At 52.0% G+C, this 16,409-nt stretch overlaps 1 protein-coding gene across 1 annotated transcript; it reads left to right on the top strand.

Annotated features, from left to right (window-relative positions):
- Positions 1 to 310: 310 nt before the first annotated feature.
- On the top strand, positions 311 to 16,082 carry PRDM12 (PR/SET domain 12). The gene is made up of 5 exons (XM_007944225.1): positions 311 to 533; positions 2,454 to 2,644; positions 4,250 to 4,405; positions 12,999 to 13,110; positions 15,679 to 16,082. The coding sequence occupies exons 1-5, from the start codon at positions 311 to 313 to the stop codon at positions 16,080 to 16,082; spliced, it is 1,086 nt and encodes a 361-aa protein (XP_007942416.1).
- Positions 16,083 to 16,409: the final 327 nt, after the last annotated feature.

The raw sequence follows: 16,409 nt of genomic DNA, 5'->3' as shown, positions 1-16,409 counted from the left end.
CCGCACCCCTACACCCGCCTCCGCCTCCACCCACGTCTCTCCAGCTCTTCGCACCGCCTCTGCCATCTCCGCTGATTTCGCCATCTCTCTCTGCCTCTCTCCCCCTCGTTCACTCTCCTCCCAGCCACCCCCTCGCCTCCTGCTCCCTCTTGCGTCGTCCTCCTCCTCGTCCTCCCCCTGCTCTTCTTCCTCATCCTCTCACTTGGAGCCCTTCTCTCCGTGCCTCTGCTCCCGTCTCGCCAGCCACATCCCCGCGTCGGCGCGCCCGCCAGGCCGTCGTTCCCAGGAGCCGGCCAGCCCCGGGACGCCCATGATGGGCTCCGTGCTCCCGGCTGAGGCCCTGGTGCTCAAGACAGGGCTGAAGACGCCGGGGCTGGCGCTGGCCGAGGTCATCACGTCCGACATCCTGCACAGCTTCCTGTACGGCCGCTGGCGCAACGTGCTGGGGGAGCAGCTCTTCGAGGACAAGAGCCACCACGCCAGCCCCAAGACAGCCTTCACCGCCGAGGTCCTGGCGCAGTCCTTCTCGGGAGGTGAGTTACGCCGTCGGGCCCGCCCTGTTCTCTCCTCCCAGGCCCGGGATTCCCGGCCCCGCCGCTGCGCGGGATGCAGCGCGGACGCCGGACCTCGTGGACGCTCGCCCCAAACTGGGTGCTCCTGACGCTCGTGTGCCTCAGTTTCTCAGTGGACGGATCCAGGACGTGAGCAGCCCGGCCACGTCATGCGGTGGCCCTCACGCCGTGAGGCTGGAGGAAGGGACCCAGGCGTCCAGCCCGCCAGGCTCCTCGCTCCCCGCGCCCCCCTCTCCGCCCCTCCCCCTTTGGAGCCAACGAGTTCCAGGCATTTAAAGCCTTACTAGGCGTGTAATAGCAGTTGACTCAAAAAGAAGGGGTTTTAAATTCATTTAGTTAACTTGGGCTTGACCCGCGAAAGTTCCCACTTAAACCAAGAACTTTAAAAGGCAGCGGGGGATACGGAGGGGGCGGAGGGCGGGCGGTCCCGGAGAAAAAGCCGCGGAGAGAGCGAGGGAGAGAGAGAGAGCGAGAAAAGTTTCTTTTCTTTAAGATGTCTCAAGTTCTTATTCCTCATTCATCAACCTGCGAACAATATCTTTCCCCAACGCTGGCATCTCTGCGCGGCGCCCTCTCTTCCCCCTTTACGATTTCTGTTCCTCTCTTAATTTACCGTGAAGACTAATTCCACTTCCATTCACGCTATGTCAACCATCTAATCCCCCCTTTTTGTAAGGGGAATTCCTCGGCCCCTTTTAAACAAGTCCCCTCCGCATTGAGCTACAATTTACTGCTACAGCATTCTTCCAGGGCTAATGAATTTAGAATTAGCAATTTCTTTCGAATGGGGCCGAATGAATGCGATCACTTTAACAGCGTGACAAATTGCCGGCCGCGCCGCAATGGACACCGTTTAACCCCCCCTTTCAGACGGCCAGCTCGCCGGGTATTTTCCCAGGTAGCTTAGAGGGGAATCTTGTAAGACATGGAGGCCGCCCCTGTGCGCCTCGCTGCTCCCACCCTGGCCGCCGAGGCCGGGCGGGGGTCCCCAATGGGTGTGTGGGGGGAAGCCCCGGCTCTTCTCTGCCCAGAGAGGCGACTGCAGGGCTCGCTTGGGCCCGGGCTCCGCCCTCTCTAGCGCCCGGGACGAGGGGCTTGCTCTTGGGGAAGCCAGGGCCCGGCCCCTCGGCTCCAGTCCCCCGCACTGCGGGAAAGGCCGGGGGCATCCCAGCCGCACAGGCGAAACCTAACCTATGAGGCCAGCCCACACCCGAAGATCCAGAAAACCCGGCTTCATTAGCGGCCTGGGCGCAGAGAGGGACCCTGGCGTATCCAGGTGACAGTGAGTGCGGAGCCTGGCTGGCCGCCGCCGGAGTTTCTTTTGCACCTGTGCAGCTCCTCAGCCCGAGGTCTGTCTCCAGAGCTGCCAATCCACCCCTGACGCAGGGCCTCCCCGAATCGTAAAGGAACCGGAACCCCTGAGCACGTCCCAGGCCCCCCGCCAGCTCAGCGCCGTGTGCCGGGAGCCGGGATGTGCAGTGACGGGAGGAAGGGCGCCGGGTTGGCCGTCTCCTCCCGCAGGTTCTGCATCTATAAAACCACGAGTGGGCCGGCTCAGCAGCTCTGCACCTATTTGGAATGTGTGTATGTGTGCATGAGTGTGTGCGCGTTTTGAGAATTCCTGGAGAAACAAAAACTCTAGAAAGGAGCCCCAAGGCACCTCTGGATTTGGAGGGCGCGGCGGGTCCACGGGAGGCAGACGGACGCCACCAAGATCCCTGAGCCTCCACCCCCACACAGCGGGGTGACTTCTCTGGAGTGGGGGGGCCTGTTTGGGCTGGGCCTGGACGGGCAGGCCTGGGGCAGCGGGCCCGTGCGGGGAAGGGCTGATGTTGCTCAGCCCCGGACTCTGACCCGCGTCTCCTGCCTCCGCGGCCGCAGAGGTGCAGAAGCTGTCCAGCCTGGTGCTGCCCGCCGAGGTGATCATCGCGCAGAGCTCCATCCCGGGCGAGGGCCTGGGCATCTTCTCGAAGACTTGGATCAAGGCGGGGACCGAGATGGGTCCTTTCACCGGCCGCGTCATCGCCCCGGAGCACGTGGACATCTGCAAGAACAACAACCTCATGTGGGAGGTAAGCGTCGGCGAGGGGAGAGGGGCGCAGGGCGCCAGCGAAGAGCACAGGCTGCGGGGCCAAGGGTTGGGGGTGGTACCCGGGTTAATGGCCGCTGCCGCTTAGTACTTCCTGGGAGCAGCAGACGCTACCGGCCAGAGGCCCCCCTGCGAGGCCAGTTGCTGGGAGCTTACCCCGCCTGGAGGCTCCTCCCCCAAACCGCGCCATTTGGAATAACGCCCCCCAGCCCCCAAGTCTGTGCCCGACAACAGTCTTGTTCGGAAAAATCTGATCCCCTTCCTTCAGCAAGCCTGCAAGCACGACTACTGTTGACCCCACTTCGCAGAAGAAGGCACTGAGACCCAGAGAGGCGAGGTAGCTTGTCCAGGGTCCCGCTGTGATCTGGGAAGCCATGGGTGGGGTTGCTGTGTGTGTATGTGTGGATGACCTTCCAGCCATTTGCTTGCTTTCCTTGGCTCCAAGAAGGAGCCAGGCAGGCTTCTCAGAGCCAGCCCTAGGCTGCAAACTGTGGTGATTGAAATGGAGAATGGCCCAGGCTGGCACTTCCCAAGAAGCAGCTTCCCAACCCCAGGGAGAATAATGACACTCAAAATGGTCATTGCTAAACTGGCATTGAGTCACCTTTCTGAGTCCCCACCTGCATGCCCCCTACCCATGGCTTCTCCAGCCTTCTGAGTAGTATGGTACTTACCGAAGGAAATAGATGCTCAGAGAACCTTCCATCCCGGGCCTTCTGACTGCCCTCTCTCAGTGTGCAGATACCAGGGAGGGCCAGCTTAGAGCAAATCCAGTCCTGCAGCCTTCTTTTTCTTGAGATTCTTACCCTGCAAAACCAGAAACCCACTGAGGCCAGGCTGGTGCACCCCCTTTCCCCCCCAATCAACTCCCCCCATCTCCTTCTTCTCCTTAGCCCCCTACTCTCCCCTGCTTCACAGCCCCCACCTGGTAGAACTCAGAGGAGTCCAATGCAAAACTCCTGCAGCTGGACAGGGGAGTGGGAGGAAAGGAACAGGAGGACAGCTCAGAGGCCTCTCTCAATCTGACTTTCTCCTCCCTGGGAGGTCTGGGCCAATGATAACCTTCTCTAGGTTGTTGCTGGGTCAGGAAGTTGGGATCTGGGTTTGGCCTCTGAGTGCTCTTGGTAGTGCCCACAAAAGGGCTGAGGTCTGGCCACTGGAAAGCTGCCTGGGCCAGGGTGTCATAGGGAGCCGGCCTACTTCTAACCCTCTTCTGAACTTAAAAAGGATGGCACTTTTGCCTAGAAGAGGGGGCTCAGATCTTTCTGAACGGGACTGTTTTTGTGACACAGCCTGGTCAGCGGTCCCATGGAGGCCCATTTCTGGGGAGGACATGGCAGCAGAAGCATGCCATGGTTGGCTCTGGGATCGACTCGCTGTTGCCTACTTGTAAATGCATGGTTTCAGGCAAGCCATCTCTCTTCTCCCAGAACAGAGATAATAATAGCTGTAGGCACTTTCCAGGGCTGTTTTGAGGATGGAGAGAGAATGAAGATCTGTCTGCCCGGCATAGGGCCTGGCCTGGACCACAGGCCGCCCATGTGGGTACTGCCCTGCCTCACTTGGTCCCCATTCCACTTGCATCCAGGTGTTCAATGAAGATGGCACAGTGCGCTACTTCATTGATGCCAGCCAGGAGGACCACCGAAGCTGGATGACTTACATCAAGTGCGCACGCAATGAGCAAGAGCAGAACCTGGAGGTGGTGCAGATTGGCACCAGTATCTTCTATAAGGCCATTGAGGTGAGTCCGTGGTGCTTTTGTGTAGGGGCTGTGGAGTGTATGTGTAGGGCAGCTGTGTCCAGGGACTGTGGTGGACAGAGGGGCGAGGTTGAAGGGCCTTGATGCTGGCCCAGTCAGCCCTGCCCAGGCTGTGGGACAGAATCCAGGCATCATGTCTCCTGGACTGTGGCCTCTGTGGAAAGCTCTCTGCTGTAGATCAGAAAGAACGGAACGTTTGGCTTAATACCATTGTGAGTGTCATGAGTACCTCAACAGTGAGGTCCCTGAATATCTGCTGAGTGTCCTGGGTTTTAGAGGTCACAAAGGACCAGAGAGCAAGATGTAGGAAGGCAGCCCAGGGAATGCATTTGGGTGGGAAAAAGAGCATTGTGTCTGAAGCATTTGAGCTGTGCGTGGTCCCTCATTCTGCACTCAGGAGGAACCTACATGTGGGTAATGACTCTAATCACAGCTCTCATGTACTGATCACTCCCTATGTCAGCCTTCTCACAGACACACACACACACACATATAATATATACAATAAAAATATAAGTTACATATAATTGTATTTAATCCTCACGTGACCCTGCAAAAGGGATTTTGCGATTATCTGCAGTTTAGAGGAAGGGAAACTGAGTCTCATGTGGTGGCAGGCTGACTGAGGAGCTCTTAAAGGGCGTTTAGAAAAGTGTTAGTGCTTGTATCTGTACAAAGTGAGACTTTTCAGAGAAAAGGTGAGGAACAGACAGGTAACTGTCACTGTCAGAAGTGGGGGTGAGAGGCATCCAGTGGAGGTGAGGGCTAAGACAGGCCCTGGCCTGGGAAGGTTCAGGTGGGCAGAGGGGAGAGGGGAGGGAGAAGAGGTGTTCCCAGCAGGAAAATACTTGGGCTGAGGCAGAAAAGCTCTAGGTGTGTGGGGAAGGGCTGATGAGAAAGCTGAGGCAGGCCATGTGCTGGTGCTGTCCAGACCTTCCCTGGGCAGTGTTCCTGGGCAGTAAATGTGACATGTGGCTCAGTGTCTAGCTTGGGAGCAGGGGAAGCTACACTGAATTCCCTGTGGGAAGTTGGCCATGGGTGCTGTGTTGGGAGGTCTGCCCCCACCATGCTTTTCTGGACCTTAGGCCTTTGCTCCTCTGTGAGGAGGAGGACACTGTCCCTTGCAGGGAGGTTGAAGTTTGGTTGAATTGTTGGGGTGGTATGGAGGAGACAATGATATCCGTCAGTCCACAGTCCCTTTTCTCCCTGGAACTCAGCATCTCAAGCTCTTTCTAAGGCCCCCAGGAGCACTGGGAGCTAACAGCTTCAGGAACTGGGGTGAGGATTGTTCCTGAACAACTAGGCTCCAGGGAATTTCCCAGCGATGATGGTGGAAAGGCCTTTCCTTGGGCCCTGGGTATGGCCAGGGAATGGATGGGTCTCAGATGCTGGGTGGGATTTTGGGGAACCATGAAGTGGAGGGTAAGGAAAAGGCAGTGGGGTGTTTAAGTGAGGTGGGATGGCTTGTGTAAGGGTAGAGCAGTCTGGTAGGACTGAAAGTGGCCCAAGCCCAGTTTGAGGGTGGCTTCTGTGGCCATCTGGCTGAGACACTACCCTGGGGACTTAAGGAGTCCCCATCACCAGACATCTTAGAATTGGCCCAGATGCATCTGAACCCTGCTTCATAGATGCTCATCCTCCCTTCTCTCTTCCTCTCTCTCTTTCTCTTTCTCTCTCTCTCTCTCTCTCTCTCTCTCACACACACACACACACACTCAGGAGGCAGACCCAGAATGTCCTTCTGGCAAGAGGGCTTTCAGCTGGGGTAGACAAGGGGTCCTGAGTCTGAGCCCACTGCAGGCCCTGCCATCTGAAAGCAGAATAGTTAGGAAGTATCTAGAGACATTTATACAGAATTCAGAGTCGGAGGAAAGGTGCCTGAAGAAAATCTCCAGGGAAGAATCTGACTTTATAAGATTAACCACAAAAACAAAACAAAACAAACCTCTATATTTGATCAGGAGTTAAAGAAGATTAGGAACTAAATACGTATACTGGTAGCACATATACTTAGTATATACATATATAATATATATTTATTTCCTGGTATGTGTGTGTGTGTGTGTGTAATATCACCAGGGTTCCTGGTGGCACAGTGATTAAGAGTTTGGCTGCTAACTGGAAGTTCAAACACCCCAGTCATTCCTTGGGAGAAAGATGAGGCGGTCTGCTTCCATAAAGATTTACAGCCTTGGAACCCCATGAGGCAGTTCTACTCTGTCCTGTAGGGTCACTATGAGTCGGAATTGACTTGATGGCATCTGGATAATATCACTGTTTGGTTCTTAAAGCTTTTACAGAATTATTCAATCTACTAAAAGCAACCATACACTGATGTTTGGGGGTGCGATAAGGAAACAAAATATCACCCATTTTACCTTTAATAAGCAAAACTGGGCACAGGTATCTTGGTGACAGTTTTCTCAAACCCACCCAGGTTTTGTCATGATGTCAGATGCCATGTGCTGGACAAACTGTGTGTTGGGTATATGTGACCACCCTCATGGTAGGGCCAAGGCTCGGAGCTCAAGCAGCCCTTCTAGGCGCACCCAGAAAATACTGGGCTCTCCCAGGCCACTCTGAATAAACCAGCTGTTTGTTTTGCATGGGTGAATTGGTGAAGCAGAGGAGTGATTGCATGATCTGTTTTCTTAATCTTTCTGAGACAGAGGGCCACTCTTTATATTTCATGATGATAAACTGTTAATTTTGCCAGAAATGGGGAGGAACATCTTTATTCTACAAGCAGCAGCATATACTATCGATGCTGTAAAAATTTTCACAAATACAAAATAGCAATGCTCCAAAGGAGACAAAGGCGACGGGGTTCAGTGGGAAATCTTCAGGCAGGCTGTGCATCTGGCTGAGTCTACTGGCTTGTTGTCCCTGGAGCAGCCTTCTTCCATCCAGGTGCTAAAAATAGCATTTCTAGAGAGTGCTCAGCACAGTACCTGGCTCATAATAGGGAGCTCAGGCGTAGTGCAGAAGGCATTTGACTACTAACCAGAAGGTTGGCGGTTCAAACCCACCAGCCACTCCTTGAAAGGAAGATTGGGCAATCCACTTCCATAGAGATACCACCTCGGAAACCCAAGGAGTGGTCACTATGAATTGGGATTGACTCAATGTCAGTGAGTTTGGTTTTGGAAATGTTGAATGAATAAAAGTCTTTCTGCAGGTGATGGGAGCTGGTTCAAAAGAGGAACACCCAGGGCCCTAGTTCTTCTAGGAAAAAGGAACCAGCTGCCCCAGATCTTATCTGACTCCAAAGTCAGCATAAGAAAATCACTAACTAGGTGGTAGACACGTATGAACTTGGGTGAAGGGAATTAAAACAACAACAACTAGCAAGTCAATGGACAGGTGTCAAGATCAGAAGGACTCTACAACCAAAGGTGACTATTTTGACATTTATCTTATAACCAAAGTGTTGTTTAACAATAGCTGTTTGTCAGCCAAATAGATGTTCTACTGTTCTCCAATAAACCTAAACCAAAAATTAAAAAAGGCAAGTATTTAGGACCCATGTAGTGAAGTTTTAGATTTCATAATTGGGAAGAAGGAGCTCTGGTAGCATAGTGGCTAAAGCACTTGACTGCTAACCAGAAGGCTGACTGCTAACCAGAAGGCTGGCGGTTCAAACCCACCAGCCACTCCTTGGAAGGAAGGTTGGGCAATCCTACTTCCGTAGTGATACTGCCTCGGAAACCCAAGGAGGGGTTGCTATGAGTCAGGGCCCACTTGACGGCACATAACAACAACAACAATTGGGAAGAAAATTCTCAGAGATTTTCCCTCCTCCATTCTTTGACAATAAGGAGCTGTGGTGGTGTAGTGCCTAAGGCATTTGACTGCTAACCATTAGGCAGGCAGTTCAAACACACCAGCCACGGAAGGAAGACCTGTAAAGATTTACCGCCTCAGAAACCTAATGGGGGTCACTATGAGTCAGAATCAGAATTTTGAGTGTTTATTCTTTGGCCTGTGTTTATTACTATGCCCTGAATGTTAAGTTTTTTGTTTGTTTGTTTGTTTGTTTTTGCTACTTTCCTTTTCACCTTGCTTATCAGTGGTGCAGTTAAGGCTCTCTGATTATTAATAATAAAACCAAATCAAACTCACTGCCATCAAGTCGATTCAACTCATAACGACCTCTACTTGGGTTTCCGAGGTGCTATCTCTATGGAAGTAGATTGCCCAATTTTCCTTCTGAGGAGCAGCTGGTGGGTTTGAACCAACAGCCTTCTGGTTAGCAGTCAGATAGCTTAGGCACTATGCCACCAGAGCTCCCTATAAGCATCCATAATAACACACTAGCGTGGAACATTTACTGCTTGCAAGCACTCATGCTAAGACCCTTTGCAACTTTTCAAAAAATAGAATACCTTCAACCCTATTAGGTGCTTTCTACTATTATCCTCATTTTACTGGTGGTGAAACTAAGGTTCAGGGAGATTCCATTATTGAGCTGTGATTTGAACCCAGGCCTCTCTGACCCCCCTGAGCTGGAGCTCTTGATCGCCACGCCATGTGGCCTCCCTTGCCAATATCTATTTGTTGGAACTCTATTAATTGCTGTGTCAGGACATCTGTGGTACAATGGAAATTGATGTTCGTCCAGATGACACTGAGATCCTTCTAGACTAGGGCTTCTGCACGTCATGGGGGAGGCCTCAGGGCCCCCTGGGAGCATGTTCAATTGTGTGACATGAATTTATATGAGGAAAACAAACCAACCCTTCCCCCATCATTTTCAATGTCTTATAAAAACTAAGAACGTGGGGCAAGACAGAACTTCTGGGCTGCTTGGAAAGGTTAAGAAATATGTGTTGAGAGATCCCATAATTTGTCAACCAAAGATTAAGGCACTTAACTTCTTCAGAGCTTCGGTGGCCTGGATTTTCTGCCACAGGACTCCAATAGGGAATTGCTTTGTTTACGTGTGTCCTGAGCCTCTCTCTATCCCTGCAAAAAAAGCTGCTGAGTCCCTGAAAAGAGCCCCAGCTGGCCAGGCCTGAGTGTTGACTGTAAAGAAATAGTGCTGGCGAGAGGGGACATAGCGTTGCTGCTCTTTGCATTTGAGCGGTAAGCTGGTGGAACTGTGGGAGCCTCTAGACTGAAGTATCATGATGTGAGGGAAGAAACTGTAGGTTCTCACGTATCCAGGGCTTGATCACAAGAGGTGTCTGGATGAGAGGTGCCGGGGGAACAGGGAGAGACCAGAGGTGAGGGCGAGGGCCATGTCGCTGGCTTCTCAGGGCTCTGAAGGGCTGCAAGAGGAGGCTTCTGGTCCCGGAGACGGCCCTCCAGGCTCTGTACGGGCTGCCTTCCCTGATGCTGGTTCCAGAGCTCATGGCTTCTAGCTGTCTGGAGACAGGCATCACTCAATTCCAGTAGGTTCTTAATAGCTTTTCATTCTTAAAAAATTTTTTTGTATAAAAGTAGTATGTGCTTATAATTTTTCTTAAAAATCAGGTGTGTCATGTAGAAAATGGAGGTCACTCGGCCCATCGTACTGCTCTCCAGGAGCTTGGAATTGACATTTTAAAATCATCTCAATAACAAACGCTTCTGGGGAAAGACACACAAGAAACCTGTGACAGCAGCCTGGCCTCCAGAGTAGGAAGGAGGGTTACTTTTCATTATGTGTCCATTTACATGTCTACGTGGTTTTGTCCGTGGTTTGCATCACTGTTTTCACTTTGAAATTTAATTTGTAAAATGAACTTTAGTACCGTAAAAAAAAAAAAGTTAACGACTCACTCTTACGCTAAAACAGTCACTGTTGAAGCTCTTATTTAAAAAACAATATTCCAAATAACCATCGTGTATGATTCAGGATTTTTGCAATCCCAAATGTTCTTGGCTCTGATTTTCATTCATCATCACTATTATTATTGTTGTAATCATCATCACTGTGCTAAGTAAGAATTGTTATTGTCATTTAAAGTAAAAAGGCTGGTGTTGACTTGGACATTTGATGAGACCTCGAGTCTCCATGTCAAGTTGTAGGTCAAGGGTTCTGACCCCCTCATCCCACATCTGTGCTGGAGGAGTCGCTCCTCTTTCTGGGAAGGAGGAGCCTGGGAGCTACAGCACCTGGAGTGTGCCTGGTATCTTTGGGGCTTGAGGACCCCAGCGTGTGCTCTTGTTGGACACTGAAGGTAAAGCCCCAGTCACCCTGCTGTGGGCTCTGGGGGGGTACCATGGGGAATCAATGCACCAGAGATCTCTGTCTGCTTGTCTGAGAGGTTGGGGTGTGATTACAAGGAGTGTCTGGATGAGAGGTGCCCAGGAGCAGGGAGAGACAGAGGTGCAGGCTGGGGAAAATAATAACAAGTGCTGCTGGGTATCAATTGTGCAAAGAGCTTTATGTGTGTGACTCCGCCAAACCTCAGTGAACACTCAGTGAGTCAAGAGCTTTGTTACTGTCCTTATTTTATAGTCGAGGGAACTGAGGCACAATGACAGAGGCAACTTGCCCAAAGTCATAACAGCTGGGGAGCCTGAGTGGACCCTGACCCATCTGACTCCAGGCCCTGAGCCAGAACCCCGTTCAATGTCATCCCCTGCAGAAGTATGATCAGAGTCTGAGGGAGGCCCTGGTTGGTTTAGAAGAAACATGCTCATAAATGTTTACTTTTGTCTGAGAATTAAAGCCAGAGGTCTGGTCAACATTGGAGGTGACTTAAGTCAGTTTTAAGAGTTGGGGGGACCTCAGGGATTGTACTCCCTGACCCTCTCATTGGAGGAAACAAGCTTAGAGGGGTTCAGTGATTTGCCCAACGTCACTCAGGGACCCAGTGATGAAGGGCCCATCCCACTGTCTTGTGTAGAATGACTTCCTTCAGTCAAATTCTCTCATTTCAGTTCCATCATCTACTTTTCTAAGAAGCTCATAAAACTCTTCTCTGCCTCTTTTCCAGCAGGGGCTTCCAGCTCTGACCTGCTGGCTTCCTGGGCAGCAGCCATGATTGTAAATGACTAGTGAGGCCCCAAAGACTTTTACTGCAATGCCAGCTCTGCTTTCTTTCTTTGAGGGCTCAGGGACTGCACCTGGCTTTTCCATATTTGAACTCCCCCTTCACTTTGGTGTGGTACCTTCTGCCTGGCTTCTCATTACCTACTGACGCTGAGCCTTGATGTGGTGCCCCACAGGCTGTGGACCCAGGTGGGAAGGGGCCCGGTGACTGCAGGGCAAGTCACAGGAGGATGGGAGTCACCAAGGCTCCCTCACTTTCCTGGACCTCTCTTCCTTCTCCCACCCCCTACTCTTTGCTTCCCTGTCCTTTCCAGGTTGAGCAATCTCTCTGTGATGCTCTGGGGGTCTTCTTGATTCTGACCAGGCTGGGATTCTTCCAGAAGAAGGAAAGTGTGGTGAATAGACAGGCTTCTGAGTGTGGCAGGGGTCTGTAGGCGAGAACCAGCCTAAGGGAAGGGGAACTTCTCTCTGGCCAGGAACAGAATCCCATGTGATCTTTTGTGCTGCTTCAATAAGAGAGGACCCACCAGGAAAACAAACCTGCTGCTTTCTGTGGGTGCCCAGTTCCCTCTGGGCAGATCAGAGAGTGACTCCCAGAGTCATGACAAGGTCAACTCTTTTGGGCCCAGACCTTAGGAAGGTGATGGGATGTCCCCTCTCTCATTGGCGCAGCCTGGTTGGAGCCTGAAGATTCTTTACTTAGGCAGTGTAACTGGCCTTCACTGAAGGCTTGGCAGTCTCCTGGGGATGCCCTGGACTATGAGGTGTATTTTCAATGCTGCCCCAGGAACAGGCCTTCCACAGCCTCCCTGCTGGTCACTGCAAAAACCTCCCTTCAACAGCCTTCTCCTCTTCCCTGGGGCATGTCCTCATCAGAGAGCAACAGAGCCCTGTCATCCCTGTTGCAGACCTAGGAGAATGGAAAATGAATTTTGTTTAAGGCTGTATTTCCCCAGTATTTCCTGAGGTGGCAGGCATTATTTGCTACGTGCTGGGAATCACGCAGAGCCCTATGACGGGTCAAGAAGTACATGTGATGTGATGCTGCCTTATGATATACGACATGATATATGCTGCTTTGCATGAGGGATGTTTCCAGAACATTATCAGGTGTAATCAAGTACTGTAGGGTGTCCCATAGGCCATGCTCTTTGGAAACAGCTGGCTCAGCTCTGTGGCCCCGAGGGCTGGCCGACTCTGATTCCTCTTGGTAAGCAATGAAAAGTTTTCTAGCTTTCCATTTTCTATTATTTCTGCTGATTGCAAGACTTCCATTTTGTTGCTATCGGCTTGGAAGTTCTGGTGTGGCTAGGAGGCAGCTCTGTTCCCAGCTGCAGAACTAGGACAGAGATGAGGAGGAGGCCTGGGCAGGGAGAGGGAGCCAAGGAGCAAAGGCCTGTGTTGGTGCAGCCCATGAGGAATGCGTAGTGGATAGGGACCCGACTGTGGCTCTCAGGGATGAGGCTAGACTCACATCTCCGTGATAGGCCAGGACAGCTGCCTTCTGGCTGCCAGAGATGTGCACAGATCCGTGACTCTTACCCTCTGGCTGCTGCCTCCCTGATCTCTCACCTCTTACCTCCTTCCCTGCAGATGATCCCTCCCGACCAGGAGCTGCTAGTGTGGTATGGGAACTCACACAACACTTTCCTGGGGATCCCCGGTGTGCCGGGGCTAGAGGAGGAGCAGAAAAAGAACAAGCATGGTAGGTATTCCTCACAAGGCCTCAAGGGCAAAGGGCCCATGGCGGGGAGAACCCAGGGAGAGAATGTATGTGTGGTGAGGAGGGTTCTGGCTCCTGGGACCCTGCTCCAACCCCCTGGCAGCATCAAGCAGATGGGGCCTACTGCCCCTACAGGACTGATGACCCTGGAGCCTGCCACCTTGATGGGCATGTGCATACGCAGTCCTTATGCTTCCCGATAAGACAGAATGCCCTGGGGGTGGGTGGGAGAACATCAGAGAGCTGGCAGGGCGTGGCAGGAGGGAGTTCCAGTGCTGCTGTGCAATCTTAGGAACGGCTCTGTGCCTCAGTTTCTCCATTTGTAAAGGACAAGTTTGGGCCAGATGATCTCTAAACGCCTTTCCAGCTCTTACAATTTGTACAGTTCACTGCCCTGTCCTTGGTATTTGGCACAGAGGAGATGCTCAGGATAAATCTGCTGAATGAAGGGTAGGGAGCAAAGACGGCCCATGTATGTGTTGCGGGTGACCCCAATCATCATGTTAGTGAAATTCTCACAGGACCTACTTCATGCTAAGTACTGGCTAAACCGTTTAGAGACATCATCTCACTGAGTCCTCAAAAAATCCGTGTAACGTTTAATTATCCTTATTACAGAGGGTGAACCTCAGACCCATTAACTACTGTTTCTTGAGCCCTTGCTTTGCAGCTAATGTTTCACTCACATGAATTTTTCTGATTCTTACAAAAGAATCAGGAGACCGACACTTTGCTTTATAGAAGGAATAGGGTCATTTCAAAATGGAGAAACATTTACAGACATCCACGGGAGATGTTGCAATGCTCCAAGTTGCCAGGGAGAACAGTAAGGGTTTACAGAGGTGTAGTGAAAAAGAATTTGTGTTAGCAGGCATGTAGGGAGGAGGAGGAGGAGGAAGGGAGGCAAGAGTTACAAAGGATTTGTTAAACTACAAGCTTAAACATTACCAGGAAGCTTATTTGTTGCATTGAGAGGCTGTTATATCCTGAGAGTTGTTTAACAAAGCATCCTGTCAGGGGCTCATTTTCTGTCACATGTACAGTCTGTCTCTTATCTTAAACTTAGTTTCTACTTTAGTTACAAAATATAGAGGGCCAATGGAAACCCACTGGAAAATCCTAGTGGCTGAAATTTAAATTTGAAAGTCAGGATGGAAAGGAAGACTTGATAGATATCTATCTTAGCTACAAAATTATTTACAAGATCTAATTTCATTTAATATTATCCCTTCTATTTTGCATCCTCTTGCTGACCAAGGGCCTTCTGTGAGCCAGTTGTACAAGCCTTAACAGACACTAAGTAATTCTTTATCTAGGTTAGAATTCCTGAGTTTTATCTTCTTTGTTTTTCAAGCTGTAACTTTGACAAAAAGGCCACATAGTTCCTTTAGAAAAGTAGAAATTAAAATCTTAGTTTAATTCAACAGTTTTGAATTAAGGAGCTCTGGTGGTGTAGTGCTTAAGGCATTTGACTGCTAACCAGAAGATTGGTAGGTCAAACCCACGAGGCACTCCGCGGAAGGAAGACTAGGCAATGTACTTGCCTAAAGATTTGCCCCCTCGGGAACTCAAAGAAGGCCGTTATGGGTCAAAATGGACTCTATGGCAGTGATTTTGGTTTGGTTTTGGTTGAAGTCACCCAGTTCAGGTATGCTGGTATCTCAGTGTTTTTTCTAAAGTTTCCCACTGCGGGATGATGCCATTACCACTTCCATTTTACGAATGAGAAAACTGAGGTGCAGTTCCTTAGTACATAGTAATCCCCCAATAAATATTTGTGGGACAAATAAATTTAAAAGCTATTCGGGGTGGTTATAATAATAGTTGGGAGCTCTGGTATCATAGTGGCTAAGGCACTTGACTGCTAACCAGAAGGCTGACGGTTCAAACCCACAAGGCACTCCTGGGAAGGAAGATGGGGCAATCTACTTCCGTAGTGATACTGCTTCAGAAACCCAAGGAGGGGTCGCTATGAGTAGGGGTCCGACTCCATTGCACGTAACAACAACAACAATAATAATAGCTACTCTTTATGAAAGGCCTACTAAGAGCCTAGGCACTTCCCATACACAGGCTGAGACATGGCTTAGCACAGGGCAAACCTGGTGCCTGGTTTTTACGATTATCCCGTGGCACAGTGCATAGCTAAGTAATAATACTCGGTTTCCATTTTACAGGTGAGAAAACTGTGGTTTAGTAAGGCTAAGTCACTTCTCCAAGGTCACAAAGCTTTAATCTGGTGTTAACGCCTATCATCCCAAGCCTGGGCTCTGCGATTCCTTTCCAGGCCTCTGTCAATGTCCCCGGGTTAATCCATTCCTCAACCATCCGTGGATCAGAGGCGGGCAGGTCCCCGGAAGCTTAGCGCGTGCGAGTGGGTGCGGGAGTGGGGGTGGGGGTGTGGCCCGCGGCGGCGACGGCTCTAACAGGGCTGCTTTTCCTCTCTCTCCCTCTGTCTGTCACCTTCCCTTCTCCGCCTGCCCCTACCTCCCCTTGCTCTGCTCGGGCCTCCTCCGCCCCCCACCCCCCGGGCCTCGCCCGCGCGGCCAGAGGACTTCCATCCGTCGGACTCAGCGGCGGGCACTGCAGGCCGCATGCGCTGCGTCATCTGCCACCGCGGCTTCAACTCGCGCAGCAACCTGCGCTCGCACATGCGCATCCACACTCTGGACAAGCCGTTCGTGTGCCGTTTCTGCAACCGTCGCTTCAGTCAGTCGTCCACGCTGCGCAACCACGTGCGCCTGCACACGGGCGAGCGCCCCTACAAGTGCCAGGTGTGCCAGAGCGCCTACTCGCAGTTGGCCGGCCTGCGCGCCCACAAGAAGAGTGCGCGCCACCGGCCGCCCAGCGCGGCGCTGCAGGCGCACTCGCCCGCGCTGCCCGCGCCGCACACGCACGCGCCCGCGGTCGCCGCCGCCGCTGCCGCGCACCATCTGCCGGCTATGGTGCTGTGAGCGCCGCGCCCGCGCGCCTGCCGGAAGGGGTCCTGGCCTCTCCTCTTGGAGGTGCGCGGCGCTGGAGCCAGGGGGTGTGGCTCCTTTACCTTCGCAGTGCGGTGGGGCCAGGCGCTGCAGGCGCGCAGCAGAAATGATTTCCCCAGTCTGCGCCACGTTTGCTGTTGAGGACGCTGGCCCCTTCCCTAGGCCACCCAGCTGGCGCAGTTTCTCACCCCTACCAGAGGCTGCCTCCACATTGGGGAGATTACCTGCCTGGCCCCACCCCTTACTCTCCTTTCTTCAGTAGAGCTGGTCGCCCTGGTTGGCATTCCCCTCGTGGGTGTC

Source organism: Orycteropus afer, unplaced genomic scaffold (genome assembly GCF_000298275.1).
Source record: "Orycteropus afer afer isolate SDZICR_OR568_19922 unplaced genomic scaffold, OryAfe1.0 scaffold00123, whole genome shotgun sequence".
NCBI classification, from domain to species: Eukaryota; Metazoa; Chordata; class Mammalia; order Tubulidentata; family Orycteropodidae; genus Orycteropus; species Orycteropus afer.
The sequence above is the reverse complement of the archived record's forward strand: the minus strand, read 5'-3'. Positions and strand labels throughout refer to the sequence as shown.

Coding starts and splice junctions, on each gene's coding strand:
- PRDM12 (XM_007944225.1), top strand. CDS start 311: ATGATGGGCTCCGTGCTCCCGGCTGAGGCCCTGGTGCTCAAGACAGGG. Junction 534..2,453: donor GGCGCAGTCCTTCTCGGGAG/GTGAGTTACGCC, acceptor CCGCGGCCGCAG/AGGTGCAGAAGCTGTCCAGC. Junction 4,406..12,998: donor TCTTCTATAAGGCCATTGAG/GTGAGTCCGTGG, acceptor CCTTCCCTGCAG/ATGATCCCTCCCGACCAGGA.